General features: G+C 38.4%; 1 protein-coding gene across 10 annotated transcripts in view; it reads left to right on the top strand.

Annotated features, from left to right (window-relative positions):
- MACROD2 (mono-ADP ribosylhydrolase 2) overlaps positions 1–20,443 on the top strand; it is an 870,286-nt gene that overhangs the window by 819,203 nt on the left and 30,640 nt on the right. For 9 of the 10 annotated variants that reach the window (XM_071740242.1, XM_071740249.1, XM_071740248.1 and 6 more), the window contains 5 exons: positions 1,184–1,246; positions 4,582–4,653; positions 13,407–13,484; positions 14,109–14,183; positions 14,668–14,763. In XM_071740242.1, coding sequence (XP_071596343.1) covers positions 1,184–1,246; positions 4,582–4,653; positions 13,407–13,484; positions 14,109–14,183; positions 14,668–14,763 — 384 coding nt within the window. The remainder of the gene's footprint in view (positions 1–1,183; positions 1,247–4,581; positions 4,654–13,406; positions 13,485–14,108; positions 14,184–14,667; positions 14,764–20,443) is intronic. The other variant, XM_071740246.1, reaches the window with a different exon arrangement.

Here is a 20,443-nt window from a genome sequence, read left to right as displayed (position 1 = left end):
GTTCTCTTCAGCAGACTCCATGTGTTAAGTAAAGGCAAGGTGGCAACGTGGGGAACTTTAACCGGTGTTGCTTTAGAAAAGCTGTAATCAGAAAAGCCCAGGAGCCAGGAAAGATCACAGCAAAAAATATGTGTATCATTATCAAGTCATTTACAGGCCTGGGAATGAATTTCCTTTCTCCCAGTGTATATGCTCAGCAGTCAGTTTTTCAAATGCCTCATTAAGGCTGGTACTCAGCTGTTCTCGCCGTCTATATTGCCATGCTGGAACAGAGGGAGTGTAGCCAGCACATCTGATCCAGCGAGCTGCACCGCAGCCTCTTAATATTATTATGAAGCTAAAAGAGCCTTCTCTGTCATGGAACATACAGACTTCCTGATATGTTTCTAACAGGGCCAAGAAAAGGTTAAGAGAGCTTGATGTTGTGTCCGTAGACATTCCCCAGGGTATTACTTTTCTCGGTGGTAGTGCGCTGTTTGGTACCTGCCTTCAGAGGGGGAGCTGGAGGGAAGAAAATGGGTAGTGAATGCAAATGCAAAGTAGTGGAGAAGATTGGGAATGAATGGGAATGTAAAAAGGGGAAAAATGCATTAAATCCTACCAGCCTTACTTTGGTTTAATTTGCTCTCATCTTTGCAGTCACTCGTGATGCATTTTGATACCTTATGCTAAGTGGCACTTTGTCTTTTGCTTTAAAATAAAATCTGGCTGATTCTTCCCCTCCTATTTTTACCTTTCATAGGCACTAAAGTAGGTTCTGGAAATCGTAAACCCAGCCACTTCAAGGATCTTGTGGAAACATTACTGGAAGAAGCTAATCCTAGAGGAGAAATCTTTATAAAATTCATAGACTAAGATCAAGCAACAATTTCATCTATTGCAGACAGCATTTAGGGGAACATGCCTCTATTTGGTATACAGATATTTCCAATGTGCCAATTAAGACAAAATCTTCAATCTGCCCCTCCTTCCTCAGCTTGAGATGTGAAAATGTGACTGTTTTAAATGTAACTGGTTACGTATATCGGTTTTTTTCAGTTTACTTTTTATATCTTTTCCTTTCTACCACAGCACCTTGCTGTAAATTAGCAGTATGTGCTGAACTGGTTACAATTAATATTGCTGCTGCTGTTACCAATAAAGAGTTATCTCATAAATAATCTTAATGTGTTTTCTTCGATAGGTGGTGACAGCACAGAGGAGAAGCAAAACACTGAAGAAACCAAGGCCCAGAGCCAAGAAGCAGGTTTGTGCTTAAGCTCCTTAAAGGACTGACTTAGGTTTTATGTACCTTGGTGAACAATAACCTTAGTCAATGCTATTGACAGAGCATGTTTGTACATTTTCAGCAGATTAGCTCAGGTCTTGAGCAATCCACCCATTAGAGACCACAGCTCCATTCATTATGAATGAATGTATTGCAATGCAGGAATGCAGACCTCCCTCTTTAGTTTAGCAGCTCTACATTCTCCATTTAAGGTGGACTACCTCCAGATAATCTTCTAACTAGAAAGCAAGCACTTTCCATATGTCTACAACAGTAACCCTTTGCATAGGATAAAATGGGGAAAAGGCAAATTTGGAGGAGGAAGCAGGCTTCATTTCATGAAAGCTTTGCTTCTGTAAATTATAAAGGCTATTTTCAAGATTTGATAAATTTTCTACAGAATTCTCAGGGGTTATGAAGATTGAAATCCATATAGAAAGATATTGCATATATTGAGAACGAATGTCAGACGTTCACGAGTAGTGGATGTTGTAGATGTTATGCTTATAAATATTGTCAGTTCAGTGTTTTGAATTATGTCTCTCCATGTTCACATTAGATTTTTGTGGGTTTTTTTTCTGCTTATGGTTGTAGTTTTCATCCTACCCAACCCTATTCAATAGAAAATAAAACTATAATTAATCAAAAGACCTGGAGCAACAATCAAAATGCCAGGGAAATTCTTTTTGCATGGTATTTTGTGCAACAAAATGCTTTTTGTGTTGTTGTTCTTTTCCTCAGTAGTGTAGGATGTTGCCTACACAAACTTAATTCAGAGAACCTGAAACAGTTTTATTCAAAACTTTTTTTTTTTTTAATCAGACTTGAGATTGTTTTTCATATGCAGGCCATTGAGCTGAAGGTCAGCAATTAAATGCAGCAAGAAGCTTAGAAGGCTGAGATTCTTGACTTAGATTATTTGCTTACTGCATTGTGTCTGTTTGCAGATGAGGGATTCATTGTATGAGAGTCTTTTTTTTTTTCCTATGCATTGGGCACTGTATGTGTTGAGGTGCACTCCACAGGTCAGTCTTCTGCAACCAGGAGCTGACAGCTGGTGCTGTCCACACGTGCTTGAAGTCCTTCTATATTTCATGTCCTCTTTATCACCTCCTCTTTATGTCCTTGTGTGGGGGAACCAGTGGGATGCAAAGCCATTGGCACACAGTATTACAGAATAAAAAAGATTCTCACGGGCCTCAGCAAGCTTTGTACCTAGGCCCTTTATCCTCCCCAAGATAAGCACGCAGTGGTATTTTTTTTGTATTTTTTTTAAGTGCTGGAGGATAGCCACGTTTTCTTTCCTGGGTTTTTCACTTTTATGCTACTCATATATTAAAGAGATGAAAGGGACAAGGAGAAGGGAAGAATTAGTTGCTGTGTCTTGAATCCAAACTCTGGTTTGAATCTCTGATTAGACAGTGGGATACCTTTGCCTGAGAAATGTTGAACTTTTAAGTGTACTAAGGAGTACTGCTTGGCTGCTAGATTTCTTAGAAGTTGATACTGCAAGGAGCTCCTAGCTCCAGTTGCAGAGGTTCATGTAAAACCCAGTTATACTACTTTCTGCAGATCCTAAATATAGTCCCTTGTGTTTGTCAGCAGTATTCACTCTGATGGCATGTGTCTTTCCCTGGTATTTCAATTTGCCAAAACACTCAATTGAATGAGATACATTTCACTTTTCCCGAGAGAAATAAGGAATATGTAGCTCTCTAAATTATTACTTTGCTACTGGAGGTGTCTTAAATGTATTGTGTTTTTCCCAAAACTGTCATTATGACTTGTTATGTTATGAGCTGTCAGAGCTGGTTTATCAGAACTGTGATATACGTTCTTTTGCTATCTGGTACTGGTAGTCACGTTTTGTTACTCTCATGAAGAGTGTCAAAGAAAAGATCCAGACATTTAAGGTCCCGGAACGTGTCATACTTCAGGAACGTGTTTTAGGTACATTCCTAAAGATCTCGTTGTGCCTACACATAGTCATAAATAACCTCCTTGGCCACAGGCACACACTGTTACAGGAAAAAATTATTTGGCTTAATATTTATCCCTACTGGTTTGCATAGTGATAAGAACACAGAGGTATAAAATTACCTCGAGTTAGTTATGTCTACCTAGCAAGTTGCAGCTGATTTCCACTCTGCTCATTGTGGAGACAAGACATGGCTAGGATCTTTTAGGACTGCTGCTCCTGTGTCCTTTCTTGGCATTAGGAAATGACCTGATTTTCAGAGATGAGCAGTTGTATGCCCAAAGTGTTTCTAATCACTAGGAATGATCATTGTAATGAGCAATCCTATCAAGTCTAAGTTTTATTTGTATTTTCTAAACCAAAAGACATAACTTTCATTTGAGTATGACAAATCACAAGGCTTATATTCTATACTGTGAAAGAAAATGTAGTAGAAGAAGTAGGAACTGTATACATACCCAGTCCATTCCATAAGGATTTATAAATTCTTACTACACAGTAGATTAAAAATCCAGTTACAGTGTAGAAAATCTGGCCTGAGATTTTACTGGGTGTTTTTTTCAGTCTGGCCTCTGGTGTATCATCAGTGATCAGTTAACACATGGGAAAAAATGGCAGGTGTTTAGAGGTCTTGTTTCAAGCTGTTAAAAATACTCAATGACTATATGAAGAAAAAAAATTTGTCAGATTAATCAGATACAAGTTTTTTGAAAGAAGTGAAAGGCTAAGAATTAAAACAAAAGCTCATAATGGTTTTAGAACTATAAAAATCCCTAAGAAAAACAAACACTGAAAGTTTAAAAATTGTATTAAATTCGGGTACTGGATTTATCTATTAATTTCAATAGTTTGCATCTGCATACTGTTAAAAACCTCCAGATTTTCAGGGTCTTGCTAAATTTCAGGCCTGATTCATGGTAGCTTCCGATTCAGAAAAGCGCTTGCATGTAATCATTTTGATTCCAATGGGATTCATGGACATGATTAAAGTTAAGAATAGCTTAATTGTTTTTTCTCAAAATAGATAGATTAAATGAAGAAAGGAATCTCAGAGCGAGTAGCAACACCAGCCTGCCCATGAAACTGATAATTGTTGCTCTCTCTGTATTACAAGGAATTGAAATACAGACTTGATTTGGCAGCATTGCAATGTAAGCTTACCCTGGCTTAGGGAAGACAATCAGACCAGTAATGGCCAATGAATGGATGGAAGCCCAGAAAATCAAATTCAGATGTAGCATCTTGCCTCAGTAAAGCATAATGCTTTTTCTCAGTAAAGTGGTTTATCAGTTAGCTATCTAATGAATAATGTCTTTCATTTCCTTCATTCTCACAGATGAGACAAAACCTTCAGCTGTAGCCAGCCTATCATCATCATCAGAAGAAAGAGAGCTGAGTAAGGATAAAGGTACACAGATTGTAAATTGCATTTCAAAATATCCAATCCTAAGAGGACATTTTGTAAAGCCTTCTTTTCCTTTGTCTGGAAATTGCCAAAAATCACTGTTAAACAATGCAGAAATAGGTAAATGCTTGGATTGTTATATACAATAGTCTTTGTAATGAAGAACGTGGCACCAGCTGTTGTGCTGGTAGGAGAGATGCTGTGAATTCCTAAGTCCCCCTGTTACAGAGGTAATACTAAAATGTCATACATGACATATCAGAAATAAGGCCAAAGCTTGGGCTCATGGCAGCAGCTAGACACATAATGTTAAGCATGCACATCTATCCCAGCAATATTAGCTCCCTATTCAGTGATCTCCTGATGGGGAAAAATTAAAACACAATAGCTATAAACACATCAAGAAGAGACAGGAGGAAATGAAGTCATAATTGAGAGGGAGAAAGTAATGTTTATCTTGTGCAGCCTGTGCTAGGCATTCAGACCATTTAGTTTGTGATAAATATTTAAAAGTGTCACAGGGCCAAATGACAGGGAGTTTAGGAAACAAGGAGAGATTATCCAATTTAAATGTTTCAAGCTGAGATTTTTCCGAGAGTTGTTGGTTTACAGGTAGGAACCAGTGCTCAGATGTAATGTTTTTGATATCACACTATTTATTGCTTGTGCCAGTCTACAGTTTGGGGCATTTTTTGTGGGGGTATGTCAGGAAAAAGCTGGGATGATTTATAAAATGTTCGCTACTGGTAATTCAAAACAGGAGTTCTGCTATCTATAATAAATACAGGCCATCAATACAGTCTTCAAGAAAGACTAATAGAAAATTTTAATGCATTTTACTGAGATAACATAATTATTAACATCCATTAACTTATTTATTTTAAAAGATTTAATGTGTAATTCAGAGTCACTGCTTGACTCTCTTCTCATTTTTCTAGATAAGTGTGACAGGGTGTGAGATCTTGCCCTTTTGTTCCAAAGACACATGCTAGAGAGCTGGCATACTTACCTGATTATGAGTTCAAAGCCTTCTGCAGGTTGATTTAAGTGCTCTCTTAACTGATAGATTTATCCCACAGGGAAAAAAACCTCAAACCCGTGCTAGAGCACTGTCTTTTGCTTTTGGTATCTTCACAGATTAAAGTCATTGCAGGGGTAGTGGAAGGCAAAAATAATGATGGATTTAGTCCCAGCAGAGTTGGTGATTACCTGTCATTCATTTAATTTCCCCGTTTTTTTTTTTGGTTTTTTTTTTTCTTTTTCCTTTTTTTTGGGGGGTGGGTGGGTGGGTTTGACATTTGTATCCTTTTTATGTATCCTGTATCTCTAAGAACCCTCATCAGATGTTTTTTACATTTTGTATGTGACGGTCATAGTGAGGCTTTGGGCTGGGTTTGTTTTGGTTTGGTTTTTTTTTCTCTCTCTCTGCAGAGATCTTACTGAAGATCCCCACATTTTGGTGTTGTTTTGAGTGCTCATTCCTGATGGTGAAGACAGGGTCTCAATGGCCATCTTTATGTGTAACCATTCAATTTTTTTGACCCATTGTATTAATTGCCTTTTCTCAGGAAAGCAGCAGGTCTCACTTTCCCTATAATATGCAGAGAGTACAGTGTCTTCCTCTCTTCTCTTGAGTTGGCAGACCCTGAGAAATCCAAAGGGCATCTTCTCTTTCGTGATCTCTCTCTCCTTAAAGGTGAGATGGAAAACACTTGGGATGGAAGGAATGAGATAGACTCCCCTCCATATATTTTGTTCATAATGTTGTACATGTAGAGGAAAGGAATGGTGGCAAAAAGAACACATTTTGGGATATGCTTGCTAGTTTTTTAAGCATAACCAAGAATTATGAACAATGAAGTGGCCACATTCACCAGGCTGTAGTTTTAATTCTTGTCTCTATTAGCAGATTTTCAATTTTTTAGATTTTAGATTTTTAGTTGTTTTAAAATCAATATTGATGTTACAAAAAAAACCTTACTACTTCTTGGGAAATGGTACTTCTACAAAACCTTGGCTCTGAAAGCACCTGCTGATTCCAAAATCAATTTTAGCCTTCAAATTGTTTGCTCACTCAGTTAACATGGCTAAACCTTTCCAGAGTCTAGATCATATCTTCAACTAAATTAACTGAATGTAAAACGTTTAAAGAAATTATGTTTTTTTCAGTCCTTCCACCTAATTACCGTGAAAGGAGATTTGTGGCAAATACACTGTCCAGAAAAAAAATGTCCATATGAGCCCAGTTTGCATGTATCTTGTGAGCAGACTGAATTTTTTGAGTGCTCTGTCTGTCCTCGGAACAAAAAGTAAAAAAAAATCAGAACAAGCATATTCCAAGAATGTAAAGGTGTTTGATGTTATGTGGAGGTATGCTCTTATTTCTGTGCCAAGTTTCTGTTTCCACTGTCTGGAAATACCACGAAGAAATGTGGCAATTTTGCCCTTGAAAACTTGCATGCATAGCTATTAGCTCTTGGGGAAAGAGCTGACATCTCTAGGCAGCACCTTCGTAGCGCTTCATTACTGTGCATATGGAAGTAGATCCTTTATACACAGCATATTTCAAGTTAGAGATGCTTCTCTTTATGAAGTGTAAGGGCAGAACAAAGTGATTAAAGTCATTAATGTTTATGCAGCAGATAAAACACGTATCAGACAGGCTGCACTCAGTCTAATATGCCTGCCCATACAAGATTGTGCTGGGACGACAAACCCATTTTAAATGGACCATTGTATATAGCTGTGGATTGGTTTGAACCTCTGATTTCTTTTGTAAGAGTGTGTGAATGTTTGTGGGTGTGAGAGGTTATTCTGCACCTTTTCTTTCTGTGGTTCTATAATTCTTCTATCTGCATTACCTGTCCTATAAATTATGATATAACCTGACTTAATGAAAGGGCCTTCTTACAGAAGAATGAAATCAGCAACTGATTTAGTATAAGTGAAGAATGAGCATAATCATGGCAAAGTTTCTGTGCACAATATACTGATTTTAATTCATTATCACTTAATAAGAACTGAATTTTCATTTGAAGGTCAACTAAATTAAATCATATGCCAATTAATTTTAAAAATAAAGTAGCGATTAATTATTTCCAGGTGTTCACCAAAGTCCATGCTCCTGTGGGAGTACCTTTTAATTCAAGTCACTGTTTTTCTCCCTTCTCTGAAATGGAGTCAGATTCAGTCAGATGGAAGGCTTCTATTGTCAGAAACAGAATTAGGTATATGCCTTAGCTAGGGGCTAGACCTAAAAACTCACTTTGTGAAACCCAGAAGCCTGTAAGTATCCTGCCTGTAAAACATAATGGATATGAAATTCCTGTTTGTCCAGCTCTAGTTCTCCCCAAGGACAAACCTTGGTGTCCTAAGGACATAAGTGATTGAGAAGGGATAAGCTGAAAGAGCATTTCAGATACAGGGGTGGCTGTGCAAATCGACAGAAATTAGACATTGATAAGTGGGTGAAAAAGATTGACTGAAAGACCAATATGTTCAAAAAGAGGTGTTTAAAATCAGCTCTTAAGTATATATTAAGACATCTAAATGAATGACCTGATTTTCAGAAGTGCTGAGTGCTCAGCAGCTACCAGTGAAATGTTTTTACTTCACCCTTGGGCTATGATTAGACCTGGAAAATTTCAGCCTGAAAAATTTCAATTATAGGTAACTGAAAGAGAACCTTTTTAATGGAAGAGTTTCAACACCCCCAACCGTAGCTGTGGCTCTGCATGCCAGCTACAGTGATAACATTTTTCTCACCCTTGGTTAGGAGGATTTCTGTGAAAGCAAATTGGCTCACACAAGCTAAATGGTGTGATGAAGTGGTTTTTTTTTTAACCCAGGTATGTAACCATCACCATCCAACCAAGTGCCTATGCTCTTAACACCTTTCATAATGGTAACTTTGAGGTGTACATAATGCAGATTATTTACTTTTTCTTTTAATCTGACCCATCTGTAGCACTGCACATCCAGACAGGGTCCAGCCCATCAACTGCTCTTGGTATTTCGCTCTACCTTTCACCAGTACAGGCAGCCACAGTGTGCTTAGCTGGTTTATTTAGATCCTACTTATTTTCAAATATTAACTGACCTGGAGCCATCCAGACATGCCCCAGTCAGTCTGATGTGACTGTCTACTCCTTCTATCACCCCCACCCAACCCTCGCCTTCAGCTGGGAGACCCTGGGAAGGGTCTGACCAAGGCATCCAGGTTTTTCTCAGCTTTTTCCTTTCATGGAGCCCTGCATAACAGTCCCTGCCTCTGATGGCAGCAGCAGGATGCCCACAGTTATTATACCAGCTGCACCTGAAATTTCTGTGACAGAAGGTGAGGTTAGAGGATATGCCCTTCTGTCAGCTCGAAGCATGAGCAGGAAGGAGCATCACTTGGTGGACCCCACCTGCAGGAATGAACTGTCTATTCTATTATCCAAAACACTTGCAAAAATATCTCTACAGGTTGTTACACCTAAAAAGGTCTGTTTTACCAAGCCATATAAACTTGGGCTCCAATAAATCTAATCTGTCATAAAGATAGATTAAAATGAAATCTTGGTGGATATAAAAATAACATTTTAAAGTCAAAGCTCAAGAATATCTCCCTAACTTCTCATAAATCACCATTTTATAGGGCTTCATTTTCACACATTTTCCTCAGTTTATGAGGCAAAAGAATACCCTAATCATGTGGCAGCCTCCATGCACACCATTACCTGTAATTTTAGATGCCTGCTTGGTTTCTTTCACTCTGGAAATATTCCAGTCATTTTTCACAGTATCATGCTTAAAAAATAAAATGCACTGAACCTGTTTCTTTCATAATGACCAGCTTTTTCCTTCTTTAATCTTCTTACAGCTCCCTAAAACATGGTGATTTATCTAGGCTGTGTGCAGGACCCAGGTGTGTTGCACATTAGAAATGACTCAGTAAATAAGCCGTACAGAGTAGCTGGGGAAGTGAATTTTAGAAGATCATTAAAACCTCTTAACATTCAGATCTTACCATTTTTTCTCTTCCTTAGCATATGCAAAATTTTTGTTTGAGCAGTGTTGCTTTATACAGTAAAAAAAAAAAAAAAAAAAAAAAATGGTGTGGAAAAGCATGGGGGTTTATGAAATATTTAGACAAAATACTTTCTGATTTTTGGCAGGAAGGGTAGGATTGATGGTTGTATTGATACAAGCTTGATTGATAGCAAGCTGCATTGGAGTTGAACTCAGCATAGAGTTGATATATTGGAACTGTGAGTATGTTTGGGGAGTATTGTGGCTGGCTTAAAGTCCAAATGTTTTCTTCGTGGGTTGCTAAGGGCTGGGACTAATTCCCAGGTGCATTCAACCATGCAGCCCCATGAAACACTTTTTTCAGTAGAACAGAGGGGTGCAGAGCCCAGCACTCCTGATGTGGAGACTGTCACTGCAGCCACCAAGTAAAAGTGGATTTCAAAGAACTAAGGGATACTCAGACTTCAATGAGCACTTCAGTGCTTGATGTGCAGTACATAAAAGTGGCCTATCTTTGGTCCATTTATATCATTAAATGTCATGTTTAGTTCATTCATGCGTGATCAATGATGACATTAGTAACTGTTCTCTAGTGTACCATCAGAAACACTGAGTAGTTTCAGTCCTGCCAGGAGGAATGTTAACCCTTACACTCCCAATCTGTGGCTACCCAAGGTGAATTGTGTCCAGTGTGTTACAAAAACATTAAGTATACTTGGCTGCTAAATAATGTCCTGACTTGGATTCTCCAGTACAACTGAACACATAAGGAGCTGTGTTACAAGAAGAGTAAGGCTACTTTGTCTTGTTTAATAATTCCAAGTTAGTTCCCTAGCCATTTAGAGATGAATTAATGTTTTAGGGATGGCCAGAGCTTTCACAGACCCTGGAATAATTCAGAACGCTGGCTTATGCCGTTGCATAAGGCACTAAAGGGCCAAGCAAGCACAGGGAACCAGCTGAGCCTGAGTAATACCACTACACTACTGAAAATTTGCATGCACAAAGTAGTATAGCATCAGTATCTGTGAGATTCCCACCACTGCTTTTAAACTGAAATGGAGGTGGTGCTCATGCCTCATATCCAGTTTGGGAACAGGTGGTTTTTTTTGACCACTTGGTCTTACACTTTTACTGTTACTTGGCTCTGATTTTTTTCATATGTCTGGGTTTATTCCTTTGCTTTATTTTATTCTTGTTAATCCTAAAAGTAAATCCATCTTTGGACCTTTGGGATGGAATATTTGATCTAATATTTGCATGTGAAAAGAAGAAATCTTTGACATGGTCTTGACCCTAAAGATTTTGAAACTCAGAATCTGCACAGTAATGCAAAATCTAATTTCTACTGCTGAAGTGAGAGTGGTGGCCTCATGCAGCTAGGCAGTAAGCAAAACAAAACTCGTGCAAAATTATCATTGTGTATTGCCTGGGTTAATTTGGGATCTGTGCAATGAAATTGCTTTCTCGAAGCCCAGAACAATTAGAAAACTGGATATGATCAAAATGAAATTTTAGCACAAAATTAGGATCCACTAAGGATAAACTGTGCAGTGCTAGCAATGGGAATGTGTGAAGATGTGCTGAATGGTATAGGTGGTCGCTAGGTGTGGTGGCCAGTGCTGATGCTCAGAGCAGCTGTGGGGCCACACTGCAAGCTGTGCCAAGGGGGGAGCAGCAAACCCCCCCCCCCCCCCCCCACTGTGTGTATCTGGAGTTTGCCATAAGCTACATGATGCTCTGTGAAAAAACAGCAGTGTGATGGGGCACATACATCAGCCAAGCATCAGGCTCCTTAAGCTCCATTTGTTTTTATTGACAAAAGCGTGTAATTGCTCATCTGAGGCTGGGGATTGATTTTTGCATGAAATTGGAGTAATTCCTCATTGTGGGAGAACAGGTGGCACCTGTGGACTGAGATTAAAGGCACAGGTCTGGGAGCAGGGGGTTCTGTGCAATAGGCATAGGATAAAATCACTATAAGGGATCTAGTAGGACAGAGCCCTATATAACTCTCCCACCCGTAGAAGGTAATACCACACTTTATCATCACTTTTTGCTGTCTGAAGGGCTGTATTCAGCCTCTGGCTGTACAGTAATTAAGGCAGAGGACTTCTGCTTCCAGCTTTGTTGGTACAGTTCCTTTGCAGACATGCAACATGAGGTCCTTCAACTCGCTTTTTGATTAAAGTTGGGATTTTACAAAATTCTGTTTTATTTTTGCTCTGAATTGGTCTGATAGGGTAATTCCTTGTAACTCATAACACACTGTAACATCCTAGTATGAAAGGCCAACACAGTGGTCCAGCTGATAGCAGTGAGTAGCATTTTAATTCCACGGTAGGGTGAAAAAAAGTTCAGCAAAGGCAAATTTTAGCACAGTACATCAGTGAGATATTCTGCTTTGAAACCTGGATTTCTAAATTTATTGTTATGCCACAAAAGAAGTAAGAAGCTGTGCAGGTAATTAAATATTTGCCTTGGGGGATTATTTGCAGTTAATTAAAGCCACACACTTTCAGTGCATACCTTTCCTACAGATTATTAAATTTGGATCGGATGTTAACAACCCAGCTTTCTCACTTATCCATCAGAGATTATTCTTGGCAGGTTCCAGGAGCAGAGTTTTAGAGGGGCATCCGCTGGTATATTGCAAGATTTGCTTTGCTACATTGTAGAAAGGGACAGAAGTAGAGCAGTAAAAAGACTACCGTCTTAGTACAATTTATTATCATGCAACATAGATCTTTTGAAACTATTATTTAAGTATTCTTTCTAGCAGTAATTTAAGAAGTGTTTTGCTCTGGAACACAAATAGTGATTATCGTTACCTTTACTACAGCCTCAAGTATCCTCACCCCTGCAGTTTGCAGAAATGCCTGGTTAGATCAGCGGTGATTTTTATCAAGGCTCGAAGAGGGCTCTTTCTCCAGTGAAAGCTGTGTGTTATGCAGATGAGCAGAGCTAAAATAGGTGGCTGTGTCACTGTGATTTCCCAGCGGAATGATGCATTTATTGTGCATCCCTGTGCAGAAACTGTGGTGTGGCAGTTGTCAGACAACGTTGTTCAACACAACAAAATAAAGCTGTGTGTTTATGGTGACTGCATATAGCATAGTGTTTGGACTTGCGTTGTCTAATTTAAACCTTGCTGTGCCACTGATTCAGGGTATGTCTTTAGGCAGTTCGTTTTGCTGGTGTGTGCCTGAAGAAAAAGCAGTCTAGACCACAATAATGACCTTGAGAGTTCTGTCTTCAGTGAAATGAGGCTAGGATCTGCATTAGGATTTATAGGACTTAACATTTGTCAAGGTTGTGGAAGTTCAATCTTGAAAAATGCTTGTGGTGTTCTAAATAAATAAGAAATAACTTTGGTGTTGGAGTAGGTGGTTTGTGCTGTTTCTCAGAGCTTTGTGCCACTCCATTCATTAGAAATAAAATGTGCAGTAGCACTTCTGATTATTCTTACACATCCTTTCTTGCCAGCTTCTCATTTAGGTTTGTACTGCAGGCAAAAAACTGCTCAATAAGTGCATGGATTTTGAAATTGATTTGAATAATTGAAACCCATGAGCATGCTTTTGTAGTATGTAAGTCTGCAGTTAAATAGATAGAAAATCTGTCAGTGTATCAGAATGCCAGATATAAAGGTATCACCTAAGGGCTACCTATGTATGAAATAACTTCCAGAATTTTCCATCGTGAAAACCACTGCAGGATTTGTTTGTTTGCTGTTTCCTCAGACTCCCTGAAAGACTGCAAAGGCGCACGAGAGAGTGACCCAGTGCATCCTGTGGGATGTGAACAAGATCAAGCTGAAGGTAAAGTTTTGTATCAAAACTCTTTAAGAAAGAGATAATGAACCAGTTGGGAACCTCAGTTCTTACATTTTCAGCATCCAGTGGTTTTCAGCCTGACCTCCCTCTACTGCCTTAAGAAGATGCTCTCGGCTAGTAGTAGTTGTGTGCCAGCCAGTTGTGGTGCAGTAATTTCTGGTGTTGCTGGAATAGACACACATCTCCAAATATGTGGGTTTAACCACATTGATCCTGGGTGGATAGATTTGTTATCACTGTACTTCTTGTTGTTCTTAATGCCTATGGGGTGATTCTGTTCCCTTTGCTAAGCTGACTGTCAGGTGCAAGCAAGGCTCCTATTAGAATCAGTATGTCAAGGCTGAGCTCCAAAAGAAATAAAAAAAAAATGTTTCAGGGTTAGTTTTGACCAGCCATTTAATGTACTTACTAAGTAGAGTTTGTCAAGTGATATTTTCAGATATAAAATAGTTCCAACATTGTTAATTTAATATGAAGAAAGCTGTACTTTGCTGAAAAGGGACGTAGTCTATGATAGATTTGTTAGATTTGTGTCCTGTTCTGATGAACTTGCCGTTGCCTGCGTGCAGCCGTCATGCTGATCTAATTTCCAATTTGTTATCTGAACAGGACAACAGGATATTTCTGCAGAGGAGGAGATGAAAACTGGTGCAGATTCCCAAAGCTCCTGCATGGAAGTACAAGGTACTGTGCATACCTTGAAATCAGACATCAAGATTAACAGACAAAAACACTAATTATAGCTCAGATATATATATGCCATATATATATGGCAGTGTTTAAGTTCCCTTTCTTTCTCCATACCTACTAAGCTGAATCTGTGAAGCCACGTCTTACAATAACTCTTAAATTCAGCGCTGGGCAGGGGAATATCTATGGATTCTCGGAGATAAAAGCTAACTTTTTAATGACTGTGACTGTTAGAGAAATAAGTTGACACTGTGTTTCTTATTTCTGATGACAAGCATTTCTTGGAGGCTCTAGGCCTTGCTGTCAACTAGAGCCCTCTGGATTTCCCTGAGAGAGCTTTTGTAACTGTACCCTTGGGGAAAAGGATCCTTCTCCTCTACCAGTGTTTTTAATTATAATGTCCCTAGTGTGTGTTAATCCTTTTATGTCCGTTCTGAAAAGCCTTAATATTCATCTCCTTTTTATCGAATTTATTCAGAACCATTGTCAAAACAAGAAGACACAATGGAAGTTGAGATACCTTTGATTCATGATGCAGAGGAAAAAGAAGGAGGAAAAGAAAAAGGAGGAGGAGGTGAGGCTTCTTATAAAATAGACTGAGACAGAGAATGATGCTTGGCTCATTTTCAGTTGAGAGGGAAACATGGAAAAAGCACATAAAAGTTTTCCCCGTCCTGCTTCCTCCCCCAAAAAAATATTTTTTTTTGCCTGTCCTTAAGTGTTGTTTTGATATATTGGGCTTGGAGTTACATAGGAAAAGGAGTGCACAGTGAGAGTCTAAAGTGACTTTAGTGGAGAAAACCAACAATGAGAAAAGTGTTTATTTTAAAGTGCATGAGGCTGATTAAACAACCAATTTATGTCCATTTAAGTGCCTTCTTGATCATCTTACCTAGCAACATTGAGTGTATTTACAATAAATGGGTATGATAATTATTTGTGAGGTAATAAATAGAGATTTAACTAGTAATTAATTAAAGATAGTAATTCTGATTAAAAAAAGTATTTTGAAGAGGAACACAGCCTTTCTGTAGCAGTAGTGTTTTTCTGGGAGCAAAATATTTAAATTCTTAGTAATGCTTTTACAAAGAAATGTAGAAGTATAATTTTAAGTGTCAGATACCTCTGGAAACCCTCTGTTCAGCTCACCATTTGTAACAGGGACATGGTCATGTAAAAGAATCAGATATCATGCAAATAATTTTCTGATTGTGAAGTAACTGCAAGTTAATAATTAAATGGTCATTTGTAGAGCACAGGGATGAATTTTACAGTTCTGAATTAAAATGCAGACATGATTTTTATTGAAAGTTCAGATCAATACTAGCTGTTTTGTCCTAATTATAAACTCCTTTTCCCAGCCACATTGACACCAACATAATTGCAAACCTGTATTAGCAATATTTACACTTTTCTTCACTACAAACCCAGGTTAATAGAACTTCTCTGCTCATATACAGCCAAACATTTCCTCTCCTTTTTTTTTTCTTTTTTCTTTTTGTTGCCTATCCAAGTTCAGACTAATCACATCCGTTTGTAATCAGTCCTGTTAATACTGTCAGGTTTGTGCAAACAGGATTGATATAATCCTTACTTCAAATACAGGTAAGTGGTATTGCGATACCTCAAGTACAAATCCAGGTTAAATAATAGAATCTCGTTTTGATTGCAAGTACCAAAGTTGTTACCTTAATATTCTTCTAATAGAACTTATTTACATTTTACTTATGCCTCATCAAAAGCAAGCTGGACAAAATGTACTTTCATTATTTGTACATTTCCTTCTCTTTAATACTTCAGTGTCCCCTACAGCTAGTCAGTGTCATTTAGTTCTCAGTGGAGAGATTATATTTCACCATCTGTTCTACCTACTATTAAAATATGCAACGTTAAGGAAATGGAGGTCATATCAGAAAAGGGTTGTTCTTGGCACTTTTTTTTTTCCTGCCCCTGATTTAAAAGGTTCGACAACTAAGTATTTAAAAAATTCTTTCCAAACATGGATAGGAATGTGTTCCTATATGGGGGCTCAGGTATTGCTCCTGTACAAGACTCATCTAACCTGAATTTTGTTGAAGTTTCATAGAGGGACTCATTAATTTAATTGAGCTTTCTCTCAGGTCAATAGTAAGAGGAGATGAGGTGTGGCGTCTGCCTGCAGGGTAACTGCATAGATACTCTGTGTAACTTCTTCCTGTCTTCCTTCCTTTGTCTTCCTGTCTTTGTCTGTGTCTTCTTCCTCTATAACTTCTGTCTTTGGGTCAAGGAAAATAAAAGTGTGCTTTTTCAGGACTTTATGTGGGAAAGAAAATTAAGACTTTCCCTCGCTTTGTTTCATTTATATGGATGTAAGAACATGTAGTGCACCCTCAGTGCTTGTCCTGCTAAATACTTCCAGTTCTGGTGGCCACAAAGCTATGTGAGTTTTGAAAATTCACCACAAGGGTAGATCTGGACAAGGAGAGATAAAAAAAGGAAATTAGCTGAAGCTCAGGCTGACAAAATAAGATGTGTTTCCCAAAGAGATTCTCATCTTAGTGGAAAGAGATTACCTGGCATAATATACAGATCTAAGAAGTAACTTTATTTCACATAACCTATGTGCTACCTCATAAACTAATTCAGTTAAATAGCATCCATAGTTGATCGAACATATGATGAAATGGCATGTTATTGTCTGAGAACACATGAAAAAAAAGTTAAAACGGAACTGTTTGTCCCATTTAAAAAAATGCATGAATCTTAGGTGTTTTTTGCCTGTGCTAGACCTATATGCATAGTCAAATGTAGCAACTACTACTATACTGAAACTACCTGGTCTTTCTGTGCTACATCTGATCCTTCTTTTGTGTTACCAAGTTCATCCTGGAGTTAAGAGTAGCACATGGGTGTGCACTCTCTTTCTCTGGGAGCTATCAAAGTGATGGGAGTCATTTGTTACCTGTGCCATCCCCAGCACTGGTGCTGTGGGAGTGACTAAATGAGCAAAAAAATCAAAGTCCCTTTTCCAACTTAAAGCTAGTTTTCTCCTTAGTTACTTTGGCTTTGAAGCATGCTAGAAATTTTTTAATTGATATGATTTTCTGTGGAAAAAATGACTGTTTCTTTCTGGCTTTAAGATGTGCCCCAGTTTTCACAACCTCCTGACAAACTTAAGGTAAAACTTCTGATCTAATTCAGACAGTTTATCTATTTGTGTTGGGGGATTTCAGGGCTTGGGTGGGGGGATCTGTTCTGTACAGCTCATTTGCCTTCATAGCTCCAGGTTTACACCATAGTGCCTGTTACTAAGGAGTCATGGATCCCGGTGTTTCAAAGTTCTGGGGCACTGGGAGCCCAAAGGAACAAAGAATCAAAGTCTTGGCAATCTCACCAGCATCTCACCAGTTTCCCATCACCAGCAGCATTAAAATAAGCCAGATTACCCTGAAGATCTTTACAGTGTAAGGCCCGTGTGTGTTTCATAAAAACCTGCTGTTGCTTTTTCCAAAATCAGTATTGAATATAACAGGTACCAATTTATTTCCTCTTTTTCTTCTGCAATTTAAAGTTAAATAATTTTAAGGAGCAACTGAAGAAAGACAAACTAAGGTACCTTTTAATTTTGTCCAGCTACTATAATGTAGTCATTCTAGTTCACAAAAGAATAATGACAATATGTGTTTCTTGCAAGATTAGGGAATATTCTCAAATCCCTTTATTAAAAAGCAGAGTAAGCAGTGATCACTGACCTACTTGCTTACTAGGTAAGTGCCCACTCTCTTAACAGACCATTCCACAGTCTATTTATATGTACGATTGGTAATAGTCCTGTCATGTTGTAATGACCATACAATCAGCATTTAGTTGTAGTTTTAATCAGCATAGTTTTTACAAGGCATGATTTGCAGCACATGGAAATAGAACTCATATGTTTATTTGTGGGAATATGTAGCTATCTCGTCCTCCAAGCCTGCTCTCTCTCCCCTTTATGTTTTTTTTCCCTATCTCTATCTTCCTTTGTCAAGATAGTAGATATGATTATTTCCTTTACCGATCATCTCTGGAAATTTTTTAACTCTCTGGGGATAGGTTTTTTGTCAGAACAGAACAGAAATAGTCATTATTTCTCTGTTGGCTCTCTTCAGGCTAAAATATTTTGTCTTATTGTGCTGTTTGTAACATGATTTAAGCTTTACGTTGTGTTTCTCCACCCAAGAAACAAATTTAGAAGTGGTTGGGTTGCATCCTCCCTGGGCAAAGGACACATTTATTTCCCATTGGACAAGTCCAGAAATACAGAAGCGTATTGTTGCTGAAGCACTATGAGAGGATAAAATGGCATAATTAATGCCTATAAAAAGGATATTGTAAAATTTCCAGGGATTTAGCTTAAGAGTGGGACACAGACCTTGCAACTAGTGTTTCTGTGCTGTTGCATCTTAGCCTGAGTGCCATGTTTAGGGAATTGTACTGACCGTCGTTTTTTCTGTATGAACCGTGCAATGTTAAGGTTGGGGCTGGGGGATGTTTCGCAGTTTAAATAATTGGCTGTAAGTCTGAGTTCTGCTTGTTTTCTGTTCTATCTAAGTGTGTTTTTGCTCAATAATCTATTACATCAATACCTACGTAACTCAGTAGCTATCGTTTCGTCCGTTCTTCACATAAACAGCTGGATTTTCATGTCATTTACCCACCTGTGCTTAAGCGAGTGAGATAATTTTATGGCATAATCTTGGAGAAAATTAAATATTCCAGAAGATGAAGGATGAAAGCTCTCTATTTTTTAGAGTTTCAGTATCAGACACTTAAAGGATTTTACATGCATTGGTACAGTTGTAAATAATGTCAAAATAATGACTTTTTTGATTTGACATTGTGGTTATAGAGAAACGAAATACTTTTTGAGAAAGATCTTTTCAGACAAATCTGACATCTTTATTCTTGAGTCATGGCAATTGTAACTACCTTTTATTTCTTAACAGAACTTCTTTTCAGCTTCAAATGGAGACGGATGAGACATTTTGGAAATAAAGATATTGTAAAAATCTTCGTTATATATCTTTAAAAAGCTATTCTCTTTTTGCTTGGAAAGAAAGAATATAAAGATATTTTGGAGTGTTGTGACTTCTGAAGATCTAGTATAAAAGCTCCAACTTCTTTTATATAGTTGCCCAAAGAAAAAAGCAATAAATATCCCGAATCATGTACAGTGCATTTGATCTTTGATAAAAAGCCATGCAAAATGGAACAGATGACATTTTGGGGGGCAGTAACAGAGTAGTCTGTCCCTAAATATGAAATATATCTTTAAAATCTGCTTCTGTCAGGCGTTGCTGAGAAGAAAAAAAAAGATGCACCTTTGAACCTTTTGCAGAAATGCTGGAAGTGCTGTTGAACCAGCAAATGAGTATTTAAACTTGTGTGTCTATAGCTCTAAGCTATAATGAGAGGTGGACTGTGGCAAAGCAAGTAGCTGGGAGTAGTTGGAGCTATGCAGTGACAGGATTATCACTGGGAAGTCAAAACAGTACCTTTATCCAGGTTCACATGTAGGTTTTAAGAAACCTCAGCTTACATGCTTTTATTGTCTTGAGAATTTTACAAAACTCAAGCAGTTGCATTATCAGGCAGATGAGGAGCCTTTTGTGAACAGGCTCTGCTTGCCAGCCCACTGTGGTCAATCTGTGGTGGTCCAAGGGCTGTTTGGTCTACATCATCCAGCTCAAATCACTTTGCTCTTCTGAAAGCATCATAGCTGTGGCAAAAAAAGTATATACAGGTAATTTCTATGCCTTGTGGAAGCAGCAAAAGCCATAACTGTAGGCAGGAAAAATAAACCTTTCAGATTGTAAAAGATTACTTTTGGAAGGGGTGGCAGCTTTTTTTCTGAATTTGCAAATGATATCTTGAATTTAATGAGCACCCTTAAAATGTCCTGCATGGGTATGGAATTGGGGCAGCTCTGTTAAAAGCTGAAGACAGGTGAGACAGACCTGCCTGTGACTGGCTCTCTGCGAGCATGTTCTGGGCCCCACTTGGATGTTGCAGCTTGTGGAAGAGGAATGGGATTTTTAGTCCCAGTGTCCATGGTTATATTTATGGTGGCTTTGCCAATTCTGAGCTGGGGGGTCTCCAGGCTCTTTTATCAGCAAAGGGTGGTTGCTGGCTGCAATTGCTTCACTTATGGTGAAGAATCAGCAAGACTATTCGGAGCAAGCATCACTTCTGTGGACCATGTGCTACTGCAGGCTGCCATTACCAGTAGGACCATG

The sequence above is a fragment of the Heliangelus exortis genome, chromosome 3 (genome assembly GCF_036169615.1).
Source record: "Heliangelus exortis chromosome 3, bHelExo1.hap1, whole genome shotgun sequence".
In the NCBI taxonomy this organism is placed as follows: domain Eukaryota; kingdom Metazoa; phylum Chordata; class Aves; order Apodiformes; family Trochilidae; genus Heliangelus; species Heliangelus exortis.
Note: the sequence above shows the minus strand (reverse complement) of the source record. Positions and strands in the feature narration are given on the sequence as shown.